The sequence below is a fragment of the Lissotriton vulgaris genome, chromosome 4_1, assembly GCF_964263255.1.
Source record: "Lissotriton vulgaris chromosome 4_1, aLisVul1.2, whole genome shotgun sequence".
Classification (NCBI taxonomy): Eukaryota; Metazoa; Chordata; class Amphibia; order Caudata; family Salamandridae; genus Lissotriton; species Lissotriton vulgaris.
Genome location: NC_141691.1, coordinates 1,740,660,638 through 1,740,688,602, shown reverse-complemented (window position 1 = coordinate 1,740,688,602; position 27,965 = coordinate 1,740,660,638). Strand labels below are relative to the sequence as shown.

The window sequence follows — 27,965 nt, the reverse complement described above, 5'->3', positions numbered from 1 at the left end:
ACTAGACTTACCCTACATAAAATTGGTAGATCACATCCATATTGTTTACGGGGATGTGGGGAGGTGGGAACTTTCTACCATACCATAAGGCAATGCTCGAAGATAATGGACTACTGGGTTCGAATAATGAGAACAATATCACAAGTGGGGAAGGTGTCACTTCTACCGGAACCCAAAAGATGTTTGTTGAATGTCTGGGAGCCGAATTACCTTAATCACCTTATGCTGGATTGGGCCATTCTTGGGTTAATGGTGGCAAAGCGTAACATTGCGCAGAAGTGGGGGGCGGAGGAGGTGCCAAAATTGACTGCATAGTCCATAGACATGGATTTGCCCATGTTTGCAGAACGGACGGTATTTGATAACCGTGGCTGCCGCGGAAAATGGAATAAGATCTGGGGGCTTGAAATTAGTTATGGGGAAATATATGTGAAGCGCCCAGAGTCGGGGGGGGATGAGAGCTCAGAAGACAATTTTTAGGGGTTGGGGAGGAGGCGTGGGATGGTCGATGTGCTGGAAATTACTGTGGTGGAATATACACTGTTTTAATACTGTATTGGGATTATGGAGGGCTGATATTTTTGATGATATGTGACTATCTGGAAGTACTGTACCTTATTATTGCTGCCTATAATAAAAAAAAAAAAAAGTTTAAAAAAAAAATTGATAAAGAATGGAAAGAAAGATCATTGGTAAAGCAAAGTTTTGGTCTGCCAGTCCTGGTAATAAGGTGCACTCCTTTTTAGGTGGATGTACACGTGAACAGGAAAAAAATATACCTTCACTCACAGAGCATGAAAGCCACCAGTTAAAGTGGGCTGGTCGATTGCTCCCAGGTGGATCCTTTGGTAGGCGAAAGCAAAACGCCACTTGTGGAACACAAAGACACAAGACTGCCATAAATCATGCTTTGATTAGCTTCAGTTCTGGCTTATTCTGGGACTTTTCCCCCATATTAACTAGCAGCGCTACTGGAGCTTTGCAAGGTATGATCTTCAGTATTACTCAATTAGTTGCTACACCTAACACAGTATGAACATTTGGCTTGACAAATATTTCTAGAAAATAAGTGCCGACATAAATACAATTTAGAAATTACAAATATGCTAACTTGTTTGAGCTACATGCAATCCTTTGTGCAACTTCACTTATTGTAGAAAGCTACGGCCATAAGAAATTTTAAATCCTAAATATGTAGTAGTAAATAGAACAAAAAAAGCTTCTCCTAGAAAGTAGAATTCTTTACAAAGTAAGCAGTAGAAAACCATAAAACCTGGATGAAAGTACATTAATCACTAATTATTTTTCAGTGCACATAAAGCAAAAAATGGCTAGACCTTTCTAGACTTCAGGCAAATATGAATTTCCTTATATGGAAGAGGTACCATATAGATTAAACTTGTGCAAAGGTTCACCATTTTGGACAAGGCTCTGCTGACCCACATCAACTGTTCTTAGGCTTCACAAAAGCTAACTACTGTATACTCTTCTTCAAAGTTCATACAATGGCAGTGTTAGAATTTGATAAAGGATAAAAAGTTTTGATTTACCAGAATGTCTCTTATGTCATGGACAGGACATCACACATGGTGCTAAAATTATTACCTGTCTCTGAACTGCATAACTGAGCGAGAGACTTCAAAAGCTCTTCTTCCTTTCCAACCAACCCCAGGCAGCAGTAATAGGTGAGATCCTAAAACAGAAACATTTGAAGATTTGTAAAACGTACATAAGGTGATTTTTTTTCTACCCTCAATAGTTCTAAATAGGTCACCTATAAGTAAACATCAATGTTTTGCACATCTGGCTAGTGGAAAAAGGAAGGGAAAGAAAGAGATTATCCATTGTGGGAGAGGTAAAGAGCGTATACAATAAGGAGGGGGAAAGATTGCTTATGCACACATGATTAAGTCAGGCTGGGGGGCAGGGGGTGGGGATGTGTGTCATTGGCTTGGGCATTTACTCCGCAGATCTTACTCTTCAGGTTAGCACTACATCATTTCAGATCAGCTCAGTTTAAAATGGGTTCTGAAGAGTATCTAGGTTTACTGTAATATAAAGTGGATTAAGAGCTCTTCAACGACTGGATCCCTGTCCAACAAAGGGCAGGTGCAGTGGTAGAAAGTCAGATCAGAGTCAAGATCACATAAAAGAATGCTCCTAGAGCATCAATATCACCTAAAAGGATGCTTCTATAGCACAGGCCATTGGACCAGAGTAATTTTATCCTACGGACCACCTCAGAGATTGAACCCATTACCAGTTTTATTGTTATATGAATGAAGATACTTCCTATTTCACTGGCGCAAAGGAGCCTATGGGCATGCTGTAATGTAGCTCCACCAGTAAAGGTTAACATCCCTAACATGGTTCACAAGTGCAATTGACTTCAGGGCATTGAAAGAAACAAGAAAATATGTTCCTCACCACAGGGGTGCACACATACCTAAGAGGGAAAGGTGTTAAGGAAGAAATAGTTTTGCATTATATAATGATAAGAGATGGTTAAGGCACTTTGAGATTTTCATCTGGTCCCCTTATGGGCTTGGGATTTCTGGCATAAGTCTAACCAGAATCCAACCATCTGTATCAAGAAACGATTAAGGATACAAACAAGTAGCATTAAAATTTGTGGGAACTATTAAGACGGGGCAATTTCTTGTACTATGGTTCAGAAAGGCGACTGGTTCAATCTCAAATATGACCAAACATAAGAGAACTGAAACACCAACTTTGCCACAAAGCTCACACTAAACACACTTTACATAGGTTAGGGGAATCAAGAAAGGGGTGCAGCCGTAACGTGAGATGGGAGCAAGGTTCAAGGTTGTATTGAAAACATCAGGCTTTAGCAATGCTGTAGTATTTAAGACAGGTAAATTCTTACGCTCCAGGATTAATTCATCAGGAAAAACCTTGAATATTTCAAAAGGGAAAAATAAGAGAGGGTCACCCTTCAGATAACAACTTAGAGAGCCTAAACTCTTATATGTACACAAGCTAGCTTTCACAAGAACCAAACTCTAGTTAGACGTTATACTTGTTCTTGGCTGGGAACTGCTTTTCGTTAGTGAAACAACTGTCTCCAGTGTCTTGGTTATGGTTACGGCAGAGGTTCCTTGAGTGCAACAGTTTGGAAACTTAGAGAAACTTTGTTTTTTTCTCCTGCCTGGAAATCACCATCTTTCTTAGTCATTGCAGGTACAACAGTCCCTGACTTTCTACAATTTCCTATGGCTTCATTGCCAGTTTTATCACTCTTGACATCACTGCTTCAGTCAAAACCTTGCGAACTTGCTCTGGCTCTTTATAGATGACCACAGTTTTATATTAGCACAATTTGCTCACATAATAGATCTACTGCCTTGTACTTGGACGGGTTCCAATTATTCTATATCTGCGGCCTTCTTAACTATATTCTTCTCTTTTCTCTGCCTCTCTGAATGCCCTGCTCAATCCAGACAGGATGCATACATCACCTTTCTATTTTTGAACAGGCCAAACATTCTTTTCCAAGTGGTACTGTGCCATGTTGCACAGTGCAGAAGCTTGGATTTAAACACGGCATACTCTAGGCATCCGCATAGTCGGACAATGTGGTTCTCTCAATGCACCTACCCATTGCCTGAAAGATGGTATAAAGCAGAATTCAGATGGTTCATATCACATTGCTTTACAATCTTTAGCATGGCAACAAAAATCAACTGTGCCCCACCATCTGTAACATGAATGGAGAAAAAGTTCTCAAAAAATGTATCACCCTTCCATATTCAGCATAGGCACAAACTGTATCGACATTAGCTTACTGCAGTAAATCACATTATCGCTTAGCACATACCTCTACTGAAACCATTTAAAATGCCTAATAAAAATTAGGAAGAATTGATGGCCATCCAGGATGACGCTTATCCACAGACTAAACTCTTTAGTACTCATTCCTGAAAAACAAAAGGTTAAGCCGGAAATGAGCAACAAAAACTGGCTTTAAGATTTGGGAGTCACAATTGAATGTTTAGATGTGTATTATTGGGACTTGGGCAGTGATGCAACCTTCTCCAGTGAACAGGGAAATTTATTTCGAAATACTGCGAAGAATATATGGGACTACAACCAAAATATCCATATCTGAATTCATTTGTCTCTTCACTATTGGGGGTTCTACAATTAATGTTGTTCGCATGAACATCTACTTTAGACTCCCCTATTTTCCCACTCAATTTAAGAGAGTTTAGGCACTCAAAAGCACATCAGATACAATCCTTTACTCCCCTTTAATCGCATGCATTCACCCACCCATCCAGCTAATTAAAAACAGCAGCTAGTATGGTATTGTGCATAGCGAATTCATAGTATTCTAACAATCCACCATTAAAGGCCTAACAGCATTAACCAATGTTTTCCACAATAAATAAGCTAGTACAGTTATATTTGTGGTAACTTGAAACATTCTATAATAAACAGCTTTGTCCTGGTCTGCAACTCAGGCCACTGTATTGTGCATGAACGTTTTGAGGAGGAAAAAAGTGCACTCTTTCCCAGGTGAAGCAGGTACCTTATGCTAAATTAAAAGATTGTAGAGATGAAGGTCAACATGCCGCTGAATCCAAGCCTCTCTACTAGTACGGTTCCTTAAAGCACTTTCTGGTGATCACATAATGTCTGGTTGGGCCAGACCTAAAAAGAAAAGGAACTGTTTAGAACAGATCCCCTACCACCCATCAAATTCTCTGATGGCAAAGTGCCATGGGCAAAGTACAGAGCGTATGCTCCAAACTTACCAAAAAAAAAAACTCAAGGGCAGTTCGATAATGGGACATCTGCTCACATATTGAGAAACTGCAGAAGGCTCGTAGTACACATGTGCCTCACAGTCCATGGAACAGCAAACTGTTGGGGTTAGTTGTGGAAAGCTTGTGTAGCAGATACTATCAGTAGAAAGTTAGAACAGATCAGTCCAATCCAACAAGTCTAAATGATGTGCATGGGCCAATGCCATCTGTAAATTCCATGCCTCCAGTGGCATGATATCAGCTGCCAACATTGTACCCAATCTAAACATGAAGGATTAGTAGATCTTGCAGTGTTTACAGGCACCCAATTTCCAACATGGCGCTTTCCTCAACTTCAGAAAGGAGCTTCTCCACAGTTTAAACTGTACTAAGTTTAAAATCTTCACTAATGAATTATACACAACAAAGACAAATAATGCACATCCAGGAAAAAGTTCAATCTCAAGCAAAGGGTGTGACAGTAGTCCTGTACTAGGTATCACTTCTGTAGTTTCAAAGGAGAACACGCAATACATGGAATGTGAACTTGGGAATCTGGTTCCAAGAGCCTTCTTTAGGTACAACCCCTACCGAGCACAATCAAACATAGCAACCTCTAACGGACATGTCCAATCATGAACCTGTCTAAAATGTTTATAGAGTTGGGTTCTCTCCTAAAGTTATAATTCAAGGTACTCCCAAGTCTTTGATTCCTATGAGTCTGTACATTTGAGGTGGCATTTCTTTGGGTTGAATCGGTCTGGGAAACACTGGATTGCTGAACAAGGGGCAAGAGCTTCTAGAACGATTGAAGATGGCCTACAACGACAGGCACAGTCATTACCATTATTGTAGGGTGGTGGATGTGCTCTTTGAAAAGATAGGTCCTAAAATGCTTTCTGAATTGCAAGTGGCTCGGAGCGGTCTCAAATGCCCCGAAAAAAAAATCATGAAATTTGTCCAAGATGTATACCACAACTTCAATATGCACGTCTAGGCCAAATCAAATAATATACATGTGTAGTCCTAATGATACAGGGGTACCTATCCAGAAAATTACTAGTGAACATAATGGAGGCAGTAAAGCAAGCAAACTAGGGCACCAGCAACTGTTTCTAAGCAAAGTGTGTCGTTTAAAATTCAGTATAACGGGTCAAACACCAGTAATGGGCAGTTTATAGCATAAAAAAAGAAGGAAGTAAGGCTGGCATGTGAAATTGTAGGTGTTGGGTTTCAGATGGTTAATGGAAGGAAAACAGTGTTTTCCATGGCTCACTAGGAGCCCAGTTCCTAAAAGTGCTTGAGGAAAACTTGAACTAAAAGTACGAGTTGAGTGGTGTGGCTCACTGGTTAGAGGCGGCAGACCCGGAAGCAGAGGTCGGCCCGGGACCAGGGTTCGATTCCCGATGCGGCAGGGTCTTGGGCCATGGTCAGCGAACTCGATAATTCTCGCCTCGGTGCCTACTCCAACCATGGGTCCCACTCAGCAACTCTGGGCAATAGCTTGCTTAATCTCTACTAACGGCCCCATCAGCGCCGGGGATGCTTGTCTTCACCTTGGAGATGCCCAGGAGGGACCATCTCACAGGGAAAGCCAGGATGGGTTCCCCAGCGGTATACAGCGCCGGGACGCCCCTTTGCTGGGGCAGGTGTGCGCTTTACAAGTATACGACATTTAACTGCAGCACATATTTGGCTTTAGTCACCAAGGATTCCTGGTACTCCTCATAATCATGAACAGTCACATATGTCAGTATTGTATAGTATAACAATTTTGCATAAATGTTTTGTGAATGCCCATAAACCTATGGTTTTCCAAAAGTATATATTCACTCGTCTTACCACTCATAGCGCTCACAAACCACCCCAGTAAATTTGCTCAACTAGAAATGTCATCATACAGCAGAAAATATATGCAAGTCCCAGTAATACAAACCGAGTAAATAGGTACTTGGAGTTTCTTAATAAAAGATCCCTTTTCCAAACCACAGTGTAGTATCAGCTGATTTAGCAAGTGATATAAATCTGACTGCATTCAGAATATGGCCAAGGTACTGCAGCCAGTTTGTCTCCAATGTAAGAAGCGATGCTCAGACTGGAGCACCAATTAACACTGCTCTGGTTAAAAGAGCTGTAAGAAATTAATATTTATTTTTTCCAAGTGCCGTACAGTGTTAAATGATTTACCTATTATCAAACCAACTATGAAGTTTGAAAGCTGAGCCAGGAAACTAGTTGTAATATTCAGTTAGTAAAGCCAATCACTTCATAATCCCATCCTTCACATTTTGGAATTGAAGGCATTTTACCGGTCAGAAACAAAAAGTAATAAACTCTGGATCATAGAGAAAAGACTATATCACATCTTTACTCCTGGTTAGTGAACTTCCATTTGAATGAAGTACCATGTCACCCTCTTCCCATGACAGGGAGTCATGAAGTGTACCCAAACAGAGACAGAGATAAACTAGGCGGTGTCCAGGAGCAGCCAAGGCCTCTCCTTAATTACAGCAGTGAGCCTTTCATCACACTATCATTAAGGAAGGTATATGCAAGTGTTTTTAGTTTTTTTACTGAAGTGCTCCAACCTGAAGAAGGCAATGACTAGTCATCGCTCGAAAGCAGGCTCTGTAACTCTTCGTCGTAGGCCTGTCTCCCAAGCAATAGCCCCACTTCTTCACCATGTGGAATCTCTTTGCATGCCAAATATGAGTCTCTAGCCAAATATTCTTCAGTTGCCGTCGATTGAACTCCTGCAGCAGGTTTCCATGACGTCTTCGAGCTTTGCGGCATTTGCTTTTTGGCTGTTCTTTTTTCTGAGTCATCATCTTGTCCATCTGTATTAAATAAGAGGGGGAATACACCATCAATTATTTAATCCAAATTCAAGCCATTGTCAGACTGAGCTGTGCCTGATTGGGCACTGAGGGACTAAGGCAGTGCTTCAACCAGGAAAAATAACTACAATAAAGAATACATTAAAGCAGAAGTTTTAAATAAAATCCTAAAACCGGGCAACAGGTGTAGAAGTATCAAATAACAACAATGCACACAAAACAGCTCCTGGTAAGACTGATATAAAAAGAGTAAAAATGTGTCTATATTGGCTTAGGCTTGAAAGGAGCAATTAGAGGAAAATGGATGTCTCAGGTAAGCACACTTAGCCAACAAAGCTGCTGCAGTGATCCATTAAAAAAAATTTGCCTACCATCAGGCACAGAAAGGCCAACCTGAAGTAGGCACATCTACAGAAAATAGATGCAAGCGCAAACATTAAGAAAATACCAGACCTATTAAGAACAGACAAAGTAAGCCATAGGCACATATTTTTATTACAACTAAACCAGGCATCCAACACCCACTTAAAAGCACTTTGTGAACAGAAAACAATGCAAGTCTAGGGTAGAAATCAGACACAGTCAGAGGCTATTGAAAGGGCCGAGACAGTATTCTACTTGGAAAAGCCACATGTGACCCTAGAAGAGAGGAGAAGTTTGATGCCCATCTAACCTGCTCCAGACAGAGAGGAGATGTGGCCTTAGAGGCATACTGCTTGTTGGATTCATGGCCACTGCCAAAGCTGCAGGACCTGCTAGAGAACTTACCCAAGAGGAGTTCAGTAAGGCTCAAGTTGAGTACCCTGCTCTTTTTTACTTACACAAGGTTGCACAACAATGGTATTTGCCAAATACAGTTTGGGAGGAAGGGTTGCTGTGTAGTTGGCCTGCGGACGCAGAACCCAGTGCCCGGCAGAGGCTGGTAGTCCTGCATGTTCACAGGAACTTCCTTCTGTCAGAAGCACACAATCTGCTTAAGGCCCAGGTGCCCTGCTAATTATAGATACGAAACGTTGGACCCTCTATTCTTCTGACTAGGGAAGGTCCGCAAACAGTCCTGAGCAGCCTGCTTGATTGCGCTCCCGAACGATTGAGTCAACTAAAAGCTTGTGGGTTCACTTCACATGGTGCAGTCTGTAAAAGAGGATGAGACACTGTACCTACCCTCTCCCCAAGCCCACCCCCGTAGCACTGTATAGATACCGCTCGCTAGTATTCTATTCTACATACCCAGACCAGATTAAGGTACACTTGTCCTCATTACTCCTGAGCCACAAGTAAACCTGCCTTTTACTGCTCAGTCAATTCAGAGAGCTATTTTTCCAAGGATGGGGTGGCAGAGCTTGCTGGCCAAGAGTTGGATTTCCAGTTAGGGCTTGCAATACCAGTGCCTTCATTCCAGTAGCCTGCACACTACTGGGACTATGGCCTACAGCCATAGTAAAGTTGTGATTCTTGCTAGAACCATAGCAGTCACTGACAAGAAAAGTAACTGAAGCAGTATTTTCACGTACATCATGCAAGAAATGTCTTGCCCTCCGTGGAGTTCATGCCAGATTCTGATAGATGGGGAGGTCAAGTATTTCCATCAAATACAACGGCAGTTCCTCGTACCAAAATTTGCTTATGCCATTGCTTTTTTATGGAAAGATATGAATCGAGCAGTAAGGGTGAAATGCGAGCTTAAATAGGATGAGACTGCCCCAGGAATGGACAGCATCCTCTGAATGGCAGCGAGAGATGCAGTGCATCCTAAACTACTTAACAACGGTCCACGTGGTTCCCCCAAGTGGAAAGGCCTATGTACGTCACAGAGTTTTCTACATCAGGCGGCCTGATCATTACATTAGTTATCTGCCCGTCAAATTTTCTAACCCAGATACAGGAAAACACAATTTCAGGAAGCAGGGCCAAACTGTTTGTGTTCAGAGAAAATCACAGGTAATCAAACTTTAAAAGACAGGAGGTCTGCATGTGAGCTAAACCTGTTGGGGACCAACTGCCTGGTAGGAGGATAGTCCAATGGGTGTGCAAAGACCTCAGGTATGGTACAAGGGACCTGTGTGGTGCATTTTACAAAAACCAAATCAAATAAACTGGCAGCATCAAACATAACTAGGCATCAGGAATGATTACAATCTGCACTTCAAGCATGCAGCATGCTATCTTTGCTGCTGGCAGGGTAAATTTAGGTGACCTCAGGGGTGTGCAATATATAAACTAATCTACTTGCACAAGGGAACATGATGCTTCATAAATCCACGTGTCTAATTTGGTACCCAGCAATGTAGTCTGGCAGTAATCTCATTAAATTACAAGCTCCAATTATAGCCTCTTTGAACACACCAGGGTTCTTATTATTGCACGGATCTGATTTTGACCCCATTCCTTGGATCTGTATACAGGGGCTGGGAGTAGACTGGAAGCCTTAGTTCCAGGGGTGGAATGCTCCTAGGTGTTTGTGCAAACCACACAAGTGCATTTTTAATGGTATTTTCCATCTCTTCTTCAATCTCTTACCACACTGATGAAGGGTGGAAATTTTCTCCTGACAAGGGAAGAAGTAAACCTTTTTCTTGGGTGGAGGAAAGTAACCCTGTAGTCACTTCCAGATAAGCAAATATACTCCAAAAGCGTTAGGCGCCATCTCCAGCCTCAGGACTCCCATCTCCCAAGTTTCAGCAGAGCAGTCATGCACAAGTTCAGTACCCCTGATCAACTGGTCAACTGGTCTCCCGGTTACAACAGTCTCAGCGGTTGCTTACAGATAAGCAAATCTTCCCTCTGAGGACCAGGGTCCACTTCAACTAGGGGTTACACAGACTTCGGGACACCTCGGAAAGGTCAGGTCACCCAGCAGGCACTTTAGTGTCCAGCGGTGGGCAGGCAGGCATTCCTGGACAGCTGGGCTCTCAGTAAGTGCAGGGTTTCTTGTCTTTTGTTGTTCCTGCAGGTTAATAGACTAGCAAACTAGCCCTTGGAGGCACTTCTTCCATTCTGCACAAGTGGAACGCTTTTCCATAAGTGGGATCAGCAAGTACAGTCCTCTTTGTGGGTCCCTCTGGTGAAGCAAGCGTCTGTGAGAGAGAAGAACCAACCAATGGGGCAATAATTCCCACGAGGCAACCTTTCACACCACGTCCAGGGTACCCTTGTCTACCCAAATTCAAGGTGGGGAAAGCCTCCTTTCTCTGTGAAGAGCCCCAGGTACATCCCTGGGGTGTGCCCAGCATAATAAGCTACTCCTGCTGGAAAACCAGTCAGGCACATATTTTCCCCCTCTGGAGGAGATGCCAGCCTGTCCACCAACACTAAGGAGCAGGCCCATCAAGGTCAGATTGCCATTTGCCTCACAAAGCAGTAATATCTTTGAAGCTGGGCCATATGTGGCCACCATCCAGTAGTCATCAACCTGGAGGAGGTCACACTTTCTTCTACCAACAATCCCCTTTGTTCATTATTCCAGGGTGCACTTCACACTTTATATCCATGAAACCGTTGTGTTGAAATTTCAATAACATAGGTTTTATAGCCAGTCTTAAACTTCAAAGAATTCTCTTGACTTTGTGGTACTGGATAAGAGTAGATGCATGAAGCCTTTGAAAATATATTAAATCACAGTTTGCACATATATTGTGGGTTCTTTTAGATCTTTTTTTCATGGCACTGGATATGGGTTTCTGATATTTCATTTATTTTTTCCCTTTTTATCTCATTTCGGTACGGCGAGGATATATACTTGTGTCAGGCGCGCAACACCCATTGGCCTCAAAGGGCTTCAGCCACCCCCGTCGTGTGTGGCAGCCCGGGATGAAACACTTCCCGGGCCAACTCACAGCCACACCCGAGCACCTCACAGGTCTTTAAAAGACCTTGTGCTCATTAATCCAACAAATGCCTATGCACACACCAGTAGTATAGTATAGAGTAGTGAAGAAATTATATGTAAATACAATGTCCAAGACAACAAAAGTAATCAGAAGTATGAAGCAATCGTTGATAAAGTTTCGGAATATTTAATGGTGCCACAACCAGCCGACACGTGTTCCGTCGCGTTGGTACAGTTCCCACGCGACAACTTAGGGCTGCGATGTGTGTCGTGAAGAATAAAAGGTCGCTTCACCAGTGATAATTCCGCCTCGGCAGGGCACGAGACCAGAACAGGCTGAAGAAAATTGTTCAACTCAAAAAAGCCGACTCGGGTAAAGGTCGCACAGTATGTACGAGTTGGAGTGGTTGTCACCACTGGTAGGTGTCTTCAAGTATTGTTGCTGAGAATAGCGGTACTGGTAGGGGTCGCGCTTGTGCGGCGATCTTCAATATTAGATGCCCGGGAGTAGGTAATGTCAACCGTACACCGGAGGGGATCACTCGCAGTAAGGTCATTTTCGGACGTGAATCACAATCCTGTCTCCCGGGGCGCCATGTTCCAAAGTGATCCCCTCCGGTGTACGGTTGACATTACCTATTTAGATAGCGAGCCAACCGAGTAGGAGGTGACACAAGCAATCAAAGCTACAAATTCAGGAAAGGCACTAGGCCCAAATGGGTTACCAATGTAACTATATAAACTTACATGGTCTCACACAGTACCTCACCTGCTCAAGAAATATGAAGAGAGCAGAAGCCGTGGTATGCTACCCAGTGATCACAGACTCGAGTCGGTAGTCATAATACATAAGGGAAGATCGCGGACCAAGATGCTTCGTACATACAGACTTCATTATTAAATGCAGAGGCAAAAATCCTTTGCCAAACTCCTGGCCTTCTGATTAATCCCGATCATATCTAGGCAGGTACATCCAGACCAGTCTGGATTCATGGCAGGTTGCAATACTGCTCACAATTTGGGACGTCACCACTGTGTCTTAGGACTTGCAGATAGAACCAGAGAGTGAGCAGTGGTCTTGTCTCTCAACGCGCACATGGCCTTCGACATGGTGGAGTGGCTATTTCTCTTTACTGTGCTCACACACCTGGATTTCAGACCCCAATTTCAGACCTGGATTAGACTTTTATATACTGAACCTGTAGAACAACTGGTGCTAAATGGAAGGGTGTCCAGGGTCTTCCCCCTCAAGAGAGGAACCAGGCAGCGTTGCCCACCCTCGCCTCTCCTATTTGCGCTAATACTTGAACACTTGGCAGCCTGGATCCGAGGCGACCCCCGGATCCGTGTCCTCCACTAGACAGAGGACTAGGAAGACAGAATATCACTCTATGCGGACAACATTCTTTTCTTTATGTAGCGGCTCCCCAGAATTTTGAACATCTTTGCCACCTTGGGGATATACTTCAGATACACAATCAATTGGTCCAAATCGGTGGCGTTTGTCTAACATGGACCAGCACCGCAATTGCCAAGGGATTGTGAAGCTCAGATAGTAACAAACGATTCGGTATTTAAGAATGTTCAACACCGGCAGTTGCTTCCTCTCTCCTTATTGGGGAGGGGAGCCCTATTTAAAATGATGGCGCTACAGCGCTTCCCTTATGCGTGGCAAAATACACCGTTCCCCGTACAGGCACCTATTTTAAAGCTGTACAAAGTGAGATCACAGTCCTACTGTGGGATGGGAGCGCCCCACGCATTGCCCTCAATAATTTAACACATGGCTGGTATGATGGAATAATAGGCCTGTCAGACATCCAAACATACTACAGAGCGGCGCAGTTGACAGTTATCAAACAGTGGGGAAATCAACCATTGACTGAACCTGCTTATCGCATGGACCGCTAAGTTCTTCAACCGGGGGGCTACCTCCGAGCACTGTACACTAACCCACGCCGCCTCACACAGGATGGGCCGACGGCACTGACAATTCAAATTTTACACTTGACACCCACTAAGCTGAGGTGGAGAAATAGAATCACTCAAGTGACACCTTTATGGGACTCTGAACTTCTGGGTGCAATGAGCACGAGGCAAGGATTCGACAAATGGGATCCTAATAGAACTCTCAAGGGTAGGAGATCTGTACTCCGGAACTGAGAATACCCTTCACTGACTTACAAAAATCCCACGATTTGGCCCCCACTGAGGCCTTTCGATATCTACAAGTTCGACACGTCCTACGGGCAGCACTACCCGGTGGAGCAGTCCTTCCAGAATCATTGCTGCTAGAAAATAGACTGTGGCTGTGGAATAGGAATGCTAGCCTCCCCATTCCTGAACAATATGGCTGAGGCTGTGAATCTACCTTGATGTCTCTCCGGCTGGGGAAATTCTACTTCTTGCTCAAGTGGAGAGGGGAAAGTGTTGCGAGCGGGCCTGGCCTGGCCACCGCAGCCGGGGTTTGGCATGGCATGGAGACGGAGGAGCTGTGACGAGGGAAGGATGAGTCATGCCCCATCGAGAGATGTACGCTGGAGGGCACAGTTCGACATGGTGAGAAGGCAACGAGTTCAGTGCCCCGGTGTCTGAGCCCTACCTGGAGAGCGCGAGAGGTCGCAATCTGGCAGGGTGCAGGGGCACCTGTGAACCGGGAGGCAAGGAACCACCCATCCCCTAAGCCCTGTGGAATCTTCTTGCGGTCCCTGGATCTGGGGGCAGCGAGGCGGCCTCTGGCAGTGGCCAAGAGAGGCTGAGACACGGAGTGGCGATAGATAGGCGTGGTGCAGGAGCACAAGCGCATTGCAGACCCGGGTTCGTTCCGGTTCCCGTTGGTGACACGAGTGTGGAGAAGTCACAGGCAGGAGATTTCTCTGAATAGACCAGCTGGTGCAACAAGCTGAACGAGAGGCCACTTGGGCGCTGGTGGAGGTGGCAACGGTCACAGGCTCGGAGACTAGCACAGGTGACATTGTCAAGAACACTCCAAAGGTCGGAAGCTCTTTGTAGTGTGACACATTTACTTTATATATCGCGCGTAGTGTCGCGCGATGTATATTCATTGTCAATCTTGCGCTGATGCGCGTTCTGTATGTTATTGTTCAAATGTGTGTTGCTCGAGCATGGGGGTTCGTTCCACAGGAAGCCAGTGTCACAGTTGGCTTTCCTGTGGATAGGACGCTTCATGATCGGGTGGAGTTATTCATTGAAATAAATTACGATTCAAATTCAATAAAGGATTCCTTCATCATTTATTACCATGCTACATTTGGCGACGATTGGGGAAACCACTCCACCCACGCAGAAGATTTTCGCATTTTAAACATCCTCCCGATTTCGAGTCGGACATACATCCGGTTGAATCTTCAGTTGGTTCGTGAGAGAAATCCCGGTAGGACTTTTTCTGTTCTTCGGCACTCAGAGAAGGCATGTGTTGGAATTGTAATTCTGATGTGAAGCGTGATTGGAAAGCCTGGTAGCCATTCATTGGCTTACAATTTTAAAAAAGGCGTGTCCGGAGATATTCTTATTTATGATTGGCTATTTATTCTGATTCATGGTATCTCTTCCACCCTTGGCTCGTGACATTTGCCTGTGACGTCTGAGCGTCACCTTTCATTCAAGCTGAGTGAAATTGATTAAAATTTACATTTTACAAGCGTATCGTTACAGCGATACACACACTTTATTTTATCTGGATTTAATTGCCTGTGAGAGTTTCAATTAACATTTCAAAATTATCTCACCACATTTAATGTTTATTGTGCGATTGGCAATCTTTCAAATCGTATCTCCGCAGCAATACGAACGCTCTTTGGTATCCTAGCAACACATTGCATTTGACATTACTCATCACAGCGACACACGCTACTGTGTATGTGGAATATATTCAACGCGTGTCATTTATTTATATGTTTCAATTGACATTGCTCATCAAAGCGACACGCACGCTATTCTGTTTTAACATCTTCATTGCATGTCGTCTCTGTGATACGCACACTTACACAAGATTCATTTAAATTATATCAAGAAGGGTCTCAAATTATTGATGGTTAATTACCATTTTAATGCTTTTGTTTTAAATGGATTTTTGCTTATCCAAGTTAGTTGTTAACATATCTTTTGTGGTGTTTATCGAATTTACAGTGTATTAACCATTTAATTTTCACTGGTATATTACTGAGTGTATTTCACAAAACTTATTTATTTTTATTTTTTATTTGATTGGTTTAGGATTTTTTTATTGTGCACTATGGTAAATAACCAGTGGCAACAGGTTACTCAGCCACCTCCTTTTCTAAGTAAACCAGCTACACCTGAAATCATTTGGCCTGAGTGGTTTGGTCTTTTTGAGAATCATCTTGTTGCTATTGACGCCGTAGCATACACTCCAGAACGTAAATTCGCTATTCTTTTCGGGTGCCTTGGTCAAGCAGCCCAAAGAATATTCAAAAGTGTTGCTCCTATTCCTTCTCCTACGGCTCAAGCTGGTGATGCTCAGTGGAATATTTTCTTTGAAGCTATAGCTCGTTTGAAGAAACAATTTCCCGATGAGCCGAACATTATGTTAGAACGTCAATTTCTATGCAAGGAAACAAAGGTAGAAGAGAAAGTTGAAGAGTATATTTCTGCTCTTAGAGTGTTGTCCATTACATGTGACTTTGGGCCATCTTCCAATAATTACATCCGTTTTTAACTGTGCATCACGCAAAATTAAACAAAGAATTTTGGGATGTAAAAATCCATCTTTGAACAAAGTGATTGTTCTCGCCTTAAGTATTAGGCGCTCTACATTGACAAGTAAAGTAATGATGGATCCTGCAAAATGTGGAGTCAATGTGGTTGATGCTACAGATGGTGATCAAGATAAAACCATATGCGCAATTAACTAAAAAAATCAAACCACCATCTATTTCTAGATTGCCTCAAAAGAAACAATCCATATTCCGTTATAGATGCGGCTCGAAAAATCATATAGGCAATGCTCCAAATTGTCCCGCACTCACAAGACGTTGTACAATTTGTAAAAAAGTGGGGCATTTTCAAGGGGTGTGCAGAAACGATAGGAAACCTCAAGTGTAAATTTTATTGAGCATGATGTTGATGAATGTGTTAATTCTTTTAACAATATTGTAGTGACCTTAGATTGCAATGGGGGAGTTGACTATTAAAGGTCCTCACACTCAGAGGCACCCTCCTCTACAGACCACCAGGACCACGCGCAAAATTCAGTGAAGACATCACGGACTTCATCACCCCACACGCGCTCCCCTCCAAAGACTACATCCTTCTGGGAGACCTCAACTTCCACCTTGAAAAGATCAACGACCGCAACACCGCCACCCTAGTGGACAACCTCGCCAACCTCGGACTTAAACAACTGGTCACTTCCCCCACCCACATCGTAGGTCACACTCTCGACCCCATCTTCACCTCCAGCAACCATGTCTCCTTCAGCCACACTACGGATCTCTTCTGGACTGACCACAGCTGCGTTCACTTCACCTACAACAAGCCGAAACCCATCATCCACCTCCAACCAACTCTACAAAGAAACTGGAACAAAATCACCACAGAGCAGATCTCCACATCGCTCCTCCAAACCTCCCCAGCCCTCTCTTCTAACGCCAACGAAGCCGCCTCCAACCTCACCCTTTGGTTATCCAACACCGCCGACACCTTAGCACCACTGAAAAAACGTCAACACAAACTTGGCATCAAGAAGGCCTCATGGTTCAACGATGACCTCAAGAAGTCCAAGAAACTGTGCCGCTCCCTTGAAAAGGCCTGGAAAAAAGACCCATCCACCAGCAACAAGGACGCCTTCAAAAGCGCCATCCGTACCCACCACCAAATGATCCGAAAAGCCAAGAAAACAGCATTCAAGGATCGACTTGACAACAACGCCCACAACAGCAAGGAACTTTTCAACATCGTCAAGGAATTTTCCAACCCCTCGACCAACTCCAACGACATCACCCCCTCCCAAACCCTCTGCGATTCCCTAGCCTCTTTTTTCCACAACAAGATTGCTGACATCCACAACAGCTTTGACAACCAACCCAGAAGCCAACCCACCCTACCACCAGCTGACCATCTTCCCCCCATTAACACCCTTAACGCCTGGAACCCAATCTCCACTGAGGACACCATCCGCCTGATGAACTCCATCCACTCAGGATCCCCCACAGACCCATGCCCTCACCACATCTTCAACAAAGCAGACTCCATCATAGCTCCGCACCTCCGAGACGTCATCAACTGCTCCTTCAACTCCGCTACCTTCCCAGAAGACTGGAAACACGCTGAACTCACCGCCCTTCTGAAAAAACCAACAGCAGACCCCACCGAACTCAAAAACTACCGCCCCATCTCGCTTCTTCCATTCCCGGCCAAAGTCATCGAGAAAGCTGTCAACAACCAGCTCGCCGCCTTCCTCGAAGCCAACAAATCACTCGACCCCTCACAATCTGGCTTCCGAGCCAAACACAGCACTGAGACCGCCCTCATCGCAGCAACAGACGACATTCGAACTTTACTAGACAATGGAGACACAGTGGCCCTCATCCTCCTCGACCTCTCTGCAGCCTTCGACACAGTCTGCCACAGCACCCTTCTACAACGCCTCAGAAACATCGGAATCCAAGGAAAGGCACTGAAATGGATCACCTCGTTCCTCACCGGAAGAACCCAGAGAGTCCGCCTCCCACCATTCAAGTCCGAGGCCTCTGAAATCATCTGCGGCGTACCACAAGGATCCTCACTCAGTCCCACCCTCTTCAACGTATACATGAGCCCCCTCGCGGCCATCGCCCGCCAACACAACCTCAACATCATCTCTTACGCGGATGACACTCAACTGATCCTATCTCTCACCAAGGACCCCAGCACCGCCAAAACTAACCTACACGAAGGAATGAAAGAAGTCGCCGAATGGATGAAACAAAGCCGTCTGAAACTTAACTCGGACAAAACAGAAGTCCTCATCTTAGGTAAATCCCCCTCTGCATGGGACGACTCCTGGTGGCCGGAAGCCCTCGGAAATGCACCCATCCCGACAGACCACGCACGGAACCTTGGCGTCATCCTGGATTCTTCACTCTCAATGAACAAACAAGTCAGCGCCGTATCCTCTTCCTGCTTTAACATTCTCCGCATGCTCAGAAAAACTTTTCGCTGGATCCCCTCCGAAACAAGGAAAACAGTCACCCACGCTCTGGTCACAAGCCGACTGGACTACGGAAACACCCTCTACGCAGGTACCACCGCTAAACTCCAGAAGAAACTACAACAAATCCAAAACGCCTCAGCCAGGCTCATATTAGACATCCCACGCAACGAACACATCTCTGGTCACCTTAAAGACCTCCACTGGCTACCCGTCAATAAGAGGATTACTTTCCGACTGCTTACCCACGCACACAATTCACTCTACGACATCGGACCAGATTGCCTCAATTCTCGACTGTCCTTCTACACCCCCTCCCGCCAACTTCGCTCTTCCAGCCAAGCCTTCGCCACTGTACCTCGCATCAACAAGACCACCATGGGAGGCAGATCCTTCTCATACCTGGCTGCCAAAACTTGGAACTCACTCCCCGCTTACCTTCGCCTCACCCAGAATCACCTAGCGTTCAGAAAGCAGCTTAAAACGTGGATATTTGACAAATAATCCTCCTCCCCTTCCTAAGCGCCTTGAAACCCTCTGGGTATGTAGTGCGCTATATAAATTTTATGACTTGACTTGACTGGACTTGTGTTCCGCAATAATCGATAAAATTCCTTTACAGGTGATGGCCGATTCAGGACCCCCATTCACAATTTTAAGAGATTCAACTTTTTATGATTTGTGGACAAGAAAAGTCGATTTGTTGAAATCTGATGTTAATCCTAAGGCATTCGGCGAAAAAGATATTAATAGGATTGGTTATTTTCCCGGTTTAGTTCAATGCCTTGGCAGAGAAACAATGACTAAGATTTACGTGGCCGAGAAGGGAAAGAATATTGTGGGATGGAAAGATCTTGCACGTATGGGCCTGTATCTTGTTCCTGGGGATATTAACCCCATTAAGGTTGGTGATCTACCAAAATCTATAATTGATGACCTCCCTGTATCTAGCATCGATTGTTCTAACTAACTCCACACCTGATTCTGGATGTGTTCAAGAAATTCTTTGAGTTCAAACCAGTTTTTAACGATGTGGTGGGGAGTGTAAAAGGTTTCGAACACAAAATCAGGTTGATTCCCGGGGCTCAACCGGTTGCCCATAAGGTCCTGTCAGTTCCTTGGAGTGTGAGGAGCAAATTTAAAAAAAGACATTAAAAGATTTGTGTGATCAGGGGATCATAGAATCTGTAGATTCCTCTCAATGGGTGGCTCCTATTGTAGTCGCGCGCAAGAAGTCTGGAGAGATTAGACTTTGCGCGGACTTGCGCGCTCTAAATAAGAACATTATCGTTGACTGTCACCCTCTCCCTAAAATACATAAGCTACTTGCAAATATCGGTGAGGCTAGATGGTTTTCGCTGATTGATTTAATATCAGCGTACCATCAAGTTTCATTATCAAAAGAGTCCCAAGAATTAACATTGTTTATTACTCCTTTCGGAACTTTTACATTTTTACGACTTCCTTTCGGCTTAGCCTCGGCTGGAAGCGTTTTCCAGAAGCTCATCGATTCTTTCTTCCAAGATATAATAGGAGTACAGGCATATTTAGATGAGATTCTAATTTTAAGTCATTGAAGGAACACAATAAAATCCTTAGACGTGTTCTTACAATTTTAATGTAAAAAAACATGACTGCCCGTAGTGACAAGTGTAAATTTGCAGTCAACAAAATTGAATATTTAGGGCACACAGTTTCACATCAAGGTATCACACCAAAATTCTCTGTCATTAGAGCTATCGAGGATGCTAAACACCCCACAGATAAGGATGCTTTATGGTCTTTCCTTGGTTTGGCGGAATACTACGCCAGGTTCGCTCCTTCCTACTTTCAGTTAGTTGAACCTTTACATTCACTATTAAGGAAAGGTACCAGTTTTGTGTGGTGCACTGAACTGGACAAAACTTTTTGTGAGGTCAAGAAAATTATTGTATCAGCAAAAGCCATCCATGCTTTTAGAGAGGATGCCACTTCTATTATTACTGTGGACGCCGGCATGTCTGGTGTTGGCGCAGTACTTACCCAGAAAGTCGAAGGTCGTGAACAGAGTGGTGCATTTGCCTCTAGGTCTCTGAAGTAATTCGAACAAAAATATAGTACTATCGAGAGAGAGAGAGAGAGAGAGAGAGAGGCATTGGCATGTGCCTGGGCAGTACATAAGTTCAAGATGTATATTTGGGGGAGAAAATTCGAATTGGTCACTGATCACAAGCCGTTAATGTATATTTTTACTATGTTTTGTTTTATTTGTAAATCTTTTTATTGTTATAAAAAACGAAAAACAATAAGAGCGTATCAAGTGCAATGCAGTCCAAAACATACAAGGAATCAAACAAGTGAAAGGTCGCAATATCAGCAGCCGTTGAAGCAGGACACTGAGACTAACACACATTTGACGAATCAAGATTATAAAACTAGCTGAGTTAGCCTATATCAATGCGTGCTGCCCGCAGGCCCCTCCATCCACAAAATCAGGATATCAATGATCATTGCGCCCCTCGATACTAAAATCGTAAACAGGATAAAGTAGTCACTTGTATGCAAAAATGGACAAATCAAAATAATAGACAAAATGTACTTCCATTCCGGTGGACCGGCTCCTCCCGAACTCTTATGGCCGATGTTGTTCAACTAGAAGCCGGCTGCATTCTTACTCGAGGTCCCGGCTTCAATGCTGATGTAGGCCGCAAACTTCAAGGCGACGTTTCTCCGTCGAAGCAGGTGGAACTTTCTGGGTCACTCGGTGTTGCGTTATTTCGTTTCCTCTACCCGGGAGAGTTGCATAGGCAGAGGATAACAGGCAGGATCTTGTAGCAGGATGAGAAGGTCTGCGGAGCCGGGAGCCTAAGCGGCCATCTTGGTCGCCAGCTTGGCTCTTCCCCCCCAATGTATATTTTTTACAAAACAAATTTGGCTTGTATGTCTGCAAGACTTATGAGACTAGTCTCCAAATTGCAAGAGTTCCATTTTGGGGTGAGACATATCCAAGGGGGTAAGAATTTTCGGGCAGACAATTTGTCCAGGTTATCTATGACAAAGGATGACGAGGAAGACGTTTTGGTTGAGGATGTTGAATGTGTTACTCTAGTGGATGCAGTGAGCAAAATGAGTCCTATTACTTCCGAGGAGTGGAAGTCTGCTGCTATGAAGGTTGTCATTTTATAAAAAGTTATTGATTACTCTACGCATTGTTGGCCTGAACCTAGAGGTTTAGATGGGGATTTGCGCAGGTTTGCACAAATTGCTGAGGAACTTTCCGTTGAGAATGGAATTGTTCGTAGAGGCGACAAATTTGTTCCTCCTTTCAAGCTACGACCTTCAATTATCAATAAGGCCAATCAGGGTCATTTAGGTGTGACCAAGACTGTTATGCGAATTAAGCAACATTACTGGTGGCCAGCAATAGATAATCAGGTCAGAAACCTAATTGACTCTTGTCCTGAATGCTTAATGTCAGCCAAGCATTGGCGTACTTTAAAGGTTCCCTTACACCCGACTGAATTCCCCGATTCTGCTTGGGAGAAAGTTGGCATTGATTTTTCTGGTCCATATTCCATTTTGAATCAGGAGAATAAATATGTTAAACTATTAATTGATTATTTTTCAAAATGGATGTATTTTGAGTTTGTGAAATCTCCTGATTCGGATTTCACGATTTCTTTTCTGAGAAGGATTTTTGATCTGGAGGGTGCTCCGAAAGTAATTGTCTCAGATAACAGGACACATTTCATTTCCGAGAAAATGTGTAAATTCCTGAGTGAATTTGACATTAAGCAATTGAAAGTTGCTTTGTACTCACCTTCGTCCAATGGTCTGGTGGAGAGGGGGAACAAAGTAATTACGGAAGGTGTACAAACGGCTGTGTCATGTAATCTCAATGTTGAGAATTTCATCAAGCAAAAAGTGTGGCATTATAACATCTCCCCTCATTGTATTACGGGGGTGTCACCTTTTACTTTGTTGAGGGGCAGGGAAAGTCGTTCATTGCTATTTCCCTCTTGGTTACAACAAATATCTGGCAGTGCCATGGTTAATCTAGACACTATCCGGAGTAAAGCTCAGGGCAAACAAGCACGGATGAAAACACATTTCGATAAAAATATTAATTCCCCTGTGATTCTTGTGGGAGATTGGGTTTTGATTAAGAAACCTGAGAATGTCAGAAAAGGTCAATCTAAATTTTTTGAACCAGTTCAAGTGTTGAAAGTCAGTAAAGGTGCTGCATTTGTTGGCAGGAAAGGTTGGTGGAACAAACGCCAACTCGTAAAGGTAGCTCACCATCAGGTTGAAATCATAAAGAAAAGAAGTCAGTGTGATTATACTGATGGTTTGGATTGGAGTTTTTGGTTGAATGAATCAAGTGGTAAGGTTCGTTCATCTCGTTATGAATCACTTCCTGTTCACACAGGTAGCCAACACTGTTCAAATGCTTCTAATGAATGTTCAAATGTTATGCATAATCAAGCTCATTCATCTTACGGTAGGTCTATTAGAGCACCATAAAAGTTCTATGAATTTGTTAGGTTTTAGATTTGATACTAGGTTTTCAGTTGTATTTTTAAATAAATTTTTTTTTTGGTTGTTTGTTGTAAGGGGAAGGTGGTGTATTGGGACATTTACTGTATACATCACGCGGATTGTCGCGCAATGTATATTCATTGTCAATCTCGCGCTGATGCGCGTTCTGTATGTTATTGTTCAAATGTGTATTGCTCGAGCATGGGGGTTCGTTCCACTGGAGGCCAGTGTCACAGTTGGCTTTCCTGTGGATCGGACGCTTCATGATCGGGTGGAGTTATTCATTGAAATAAACCACGATTCTAATTCAATAAAGGATTCCTTCATCATTGATTACCATGCTACACTCTTGAATAGATTGTGGTTGGTGCTCGAATTGGCGGAAAGAGGTCTACACATGGAGACCGTGCCAAGGACTGGGTACTCCCTTTGAATGATGTACTGTGTCGCACCATCCTTCCCTCCCACACTCTGAAGATGGAGAGCTGACCTGGCACGGACACAGATACTAACGGGCGGACCATGCCTCCCCTTCTTATCTGTTTTTCTCTCAGCTCTTTTGTATATTCGCTTCTTATTTCGGTTCTTGTTTCTATTCTTTTAATATTAGTCTCGTAAATGGGAAATTTGTATTTTTAGATGGTAGCAGATGATTGTGCTGTGTTGATAGTTGTACTGTTCTTGTTTCTATTCTAATATTCTGGTAATTGGGAAATTTGTATTTTTGGATGGTAGTAGATAGGATTGTGTGCTGTGTTGATAGCTGTATGAGAGGGTGGGAGTGAGGTCTGCAGTTGGGAGGGCCGTGCCCGGACGCTTTGTGTCTGGGAGGAGTGCCATCCCCGGCCCGGTAGCAGATCGGATGACTGCATGCAGTGGGAGTGTTAATGGGATGAGAGTGAGGAAGTGCATGAGGAGAGTAATTGTATTATTGTTTCTGTTATGAAGATGTATTGATAAATCAGATGGTGTTCGTTCATTGACAGAATTCAAGGGCAGGGGGTAGTGGATTGGAGATCATATGGGGGATGGGGGGGGGGGGGGGGGATGTTCTGAATGTTCAGTTTACAGTTTTGGAAGCGATTATGGCAGTGCACAGGCCGTACATATATTAATTAGGACAGGTATATAGGCTTGATGAAATGGCACAACACAAAATCTTGGCGTGGAATTTAAGGGGGTAAATTAGTTTGTAAACACTATAGAATACAAACATACCTGCGGCAACAGGGTGCTCATGTTGCTATGTTACAGGAGACACCTTTATTAGACGCGGAGATACAGAAACTTCACAAGAAATGGAGAGAACAGCTGTTTGTATCTACCTATTCTACCTATGCCAGGGAGGTGGCTATCTGGGTGGCCCCACAGGTCCAGTTTAAATTATGTAATTACGTGGCCGATGTAGAGGGCGAATACAGGATTGTGCACGGTGAGCACAATTGAGTGGAGGTATGTCTGGCTAATGTTTAAGCCCCAAACACAGATGATGGCGAGTTCTTTGGTGCTGTGGAGAGGCTGCTCCTCCCATACATTGGAATCCCTTTAATAAGGGATGGCGATTTTAACTGCGTGTTAGATGGTTTGTTGGATAGACAGCCGCTGAAACACCACACTAAACCCCAGAGGTCTACTTCCTTGAGTGAGGTGATGAGTAGGCTAAATTGCTTGGATATTTGGCGGGAAAAACACATATGGGCGACCAAGGCTATACTTGTTATACAACGGCCCGTGAGGTGGATAGCAGACTCAACTGTTTTCTGCTCCCTCAGGAGGCGTGAGGTGCGGTAGTACAGACCGAGTCCTGGGCCGGTTTTTATCAGATCATGCGCCGGTATTGTGGAGTGGTGAACGGAGAGCCGTAGGTAGAGAGTCCAGCTGTGGCGTTTACGCCAATCACGCGAAGCGATCTGTTATTCAAAGAGGAGCTTAGAGAGGTCATTACAGGTTATTTCACCTCTAACAGGACTAGGACTGTGGAATGGGACGCTTTCAAGGTGGTCACCAGAGGAGACTCATTGTCCAGGGTGGGAGGCACCAGGAAGAGATTGGAGTCGGAACTGGCAGCCACGGAGGATAGATTGGCTATGCTTCAACGTGGGGAGAGGGTGTCCGGACAGGACCATGGCTCACTCTTGCAGGCACAGCGCCAGGTCGGAGAAATCTGGAATAGGTTGCACAATCTAGTCAGTCGGGAATATCGCCAACTCTTACACAGAGAGGGTGACCAATCGGGGAGACTGTTGGTGTGGTTATTAAAGAAGGAACGCCCACCACCGCTGATACAGTTGTTGCGCCGATGTGGCCACTACACAGGCCAGTGCTAACCAGGTGCTATTTCATGATCTAGCTGAAATATATAGTGAGGTCTCAGAGGCGGAGTAGCCTGTAGATAGGCGGCACCTCACAGGTGTCCCCCTCCCACGCCTCAGAGAAGAGCAGAGGGAAGAACTGGAGGCAGCACTCTGCTTAGAGGAACTACAGGAGGCGCTACAAGCCATGGCCTGCTTTAAAACACCAGGACTGGTTGGAATTCTACCAGACATATGCAGACGTTTTGCTTCCATGCTTACTGGAAACACTACAGGAGGCCAAAAAGGCTGGGTACCTACCGCAGTCCATGAAGGAGGTGCAGATAATCATGCTTCCTAAGCCTGGCCGGAACATAGAGGACCCGGGTGCATATAGTCCTTTGTCCATGCTAGGGGTAAATGCTAAATTACTCACTAAAGTCCTGGCCATGAGATTGAGCAGAGTTGTGACCTCATTGGTTCACAAGAATCAGTGTGGGTTCATACCTGGGAGGGGAACACACATGAATAAACATTGGTTGTTTCACGTCCTTCACTCAGTAGCCAATAGTGAAACCCGGGCGGCGGTTGTTGCGCTGGATATTGAAAAAACCTTTTGATACACTACGGTGGGAATATATATGATAGGTGCTGAGAAGAATGGGTTTTGGAAAGGAATATGTTGCATGGGTTAAACTGTTTACAACAATCCGAGAGCGAAATAGGGGTCAGGTATCGGAGATTAAAAAAAAAAAAAAAAACGAATGCGGCACGCAACATGGGGTGCCCCCTATCACCACTGCTCTTTGCTTTCGCAATGGAACCCCTAGCAGTGAGACTGAGGAGGGACATGGCACCGTGGGGTGTAGTGGAAGATGGCCGCACACATGTGATTTCATTAAATGCGGATGGCGCGCTTCTATACGTTATACAGCCGGAGGAGGCGATCCTAGTACTCCTGGAGACATTGGCCTCCTTTGTTGATGCCTCTGGCCTCCATACTAATCATCAGAAATCAATACTGTTCCCACTAGCTGCCCTCGTGAGTGAGACACTCCTGGACCTTCCTGAGGTGGGATTGATCTGGGAATGTGACCACTTTACATATTTGCAGAAACAGTTGATGGACAGAATGCAGAAAAATGTCATACATTCACCTCAGTAGAGATCTGGGCCTAAATCCATCGTTTTTTTGCACTCCACATCACCCCAGTTCAGACATGGCCATATGCAAATCAGCCTTGACTCTGTGCCTCATGGGAACAGTCCAGCCCGAACTGCCAAGCCATGTCTTTCCTGGACCGGAATCAAGCATCCTAGGACCGGTTTCTGGCTATCAGCCGTCTTCAGCCAGGATAGCTTGACTCCAGTGGTGTGGAGAGCATGGGACTCACGTCTGACTGATTTGCATATGGCCATGTCTGAACTGGGGTGGCAGAGTGGGCTAAAGAACGGTGATGGAAAAAACCCAGATCTGTTGACTCGGTGTGAGTGTTTGATTGGTTCGGATGCTCCGTCCATCACCACCCCCTTTTGTACCGCTTTGTTCGCCATAAGTTGGCAGGGTATGCTCAGACGTGAGTTCCTTGCTCACTTTGCCACTGGATTCAAGCAAGCCTGGCTGAAGACGGCTGTAATGCCAGAAACCGGTCCTAGTAAGCTTGTTTCTGGTCCAGGGAAGGCATGGCTTGGCAGTTCGGGCTGGACTGTTCCCATGAGGCACAGGGTCAGACTGATTTGCATATGGCCATGTCAAAACTGGGGTGGCAGAGTGGGCTAAAGAACGGTGATGGATTAAACCCAGATCTGTTGACTGGGTGTGAGTGTTTGATTGGTTCGGATGCTCAGTCCATCACCACCCGTTTTTGTACCACTTTAGATATTTGGGCATTCAGGTAGCCCACCAGCCAGATGCTTAATACGAGCTGAATATGGGGAGGGTCCTTGTGTGACCAAAAAGTAGATACAATTCTGCAACAAGCTCCAGTTGTCTGTCATGGGAAGAGTGGCTGTGTCAAAAATGGTGATGCTGCCCTGCTGCCTCTATGTCCTACAGAATTCTTTCTGCAGTATCCCGAAGACCAGATTTGACACGCTCAGTAGCCTACTGACTTCGCTGGTGTGGGCAGGGGGGACAGAGCAGAGTTAAGCTAGAAACACTCAAGCTAGACATGGACTCAGGAGGCTTGGGTTTACCTGATTTTAGGTTATATTACATGGCAGAATTGTTACAGTATGCAGAGCAGTGGTGCATAGAAGATCGCACAATGGAAAAAGTTTCTGGGGGACTGGAATGATGGGTTATGGTTAGAGAGGTTTTTAATGATGGGCTTGAGGGTCACCATTTAGTGCGGCAGGTAGCTGTAGTTTGGGCACAGACAGTCACATTGGTACTCCGCAAGGCATCCTATGCTGAAGCACTCCCACTCTGGTGGCTATGGGGATTTCACAGCATTCAGGCATCTATGGATATCTCTAAATGGCATGCATATCGGCAGGGATCTGTATCAAAACTGAAATTTCCTGACGTTTGATGCGGCGCAGGACTGC

The 27,965-nt window shown here is 44.5% G+C and overlaps 1 protein-coding gene across 1 annotated transcript in view; it reads right to left on the bottom strand.

The window, feature by feature from the left end:
• The window catches only part of POP1 (POP1 ribonuclease P/MRP subunit), a 437,201-nt gene that overhangs the window by 361,681 nt on the left and 47,555 nt on the right, over window positions 1-27,965 (bottom strand). The window contains exons 5-6 of the mRNA XM_086966044.1: window positions 7,358-7,606; window positions 1,606-1,693 (exon numbers count right to left, since the gene is read on the bottom strand). Of these exons, the coding sequence (XP_086822170.1) occupies window positions 1,606-1,693; window positions 7,358-7,606 (337 nt within the window). The remainder of the gene's footprint in view (window positions 1-1,605; window positions 1,694-7,357; window positions 7,607-27,965) is intronic.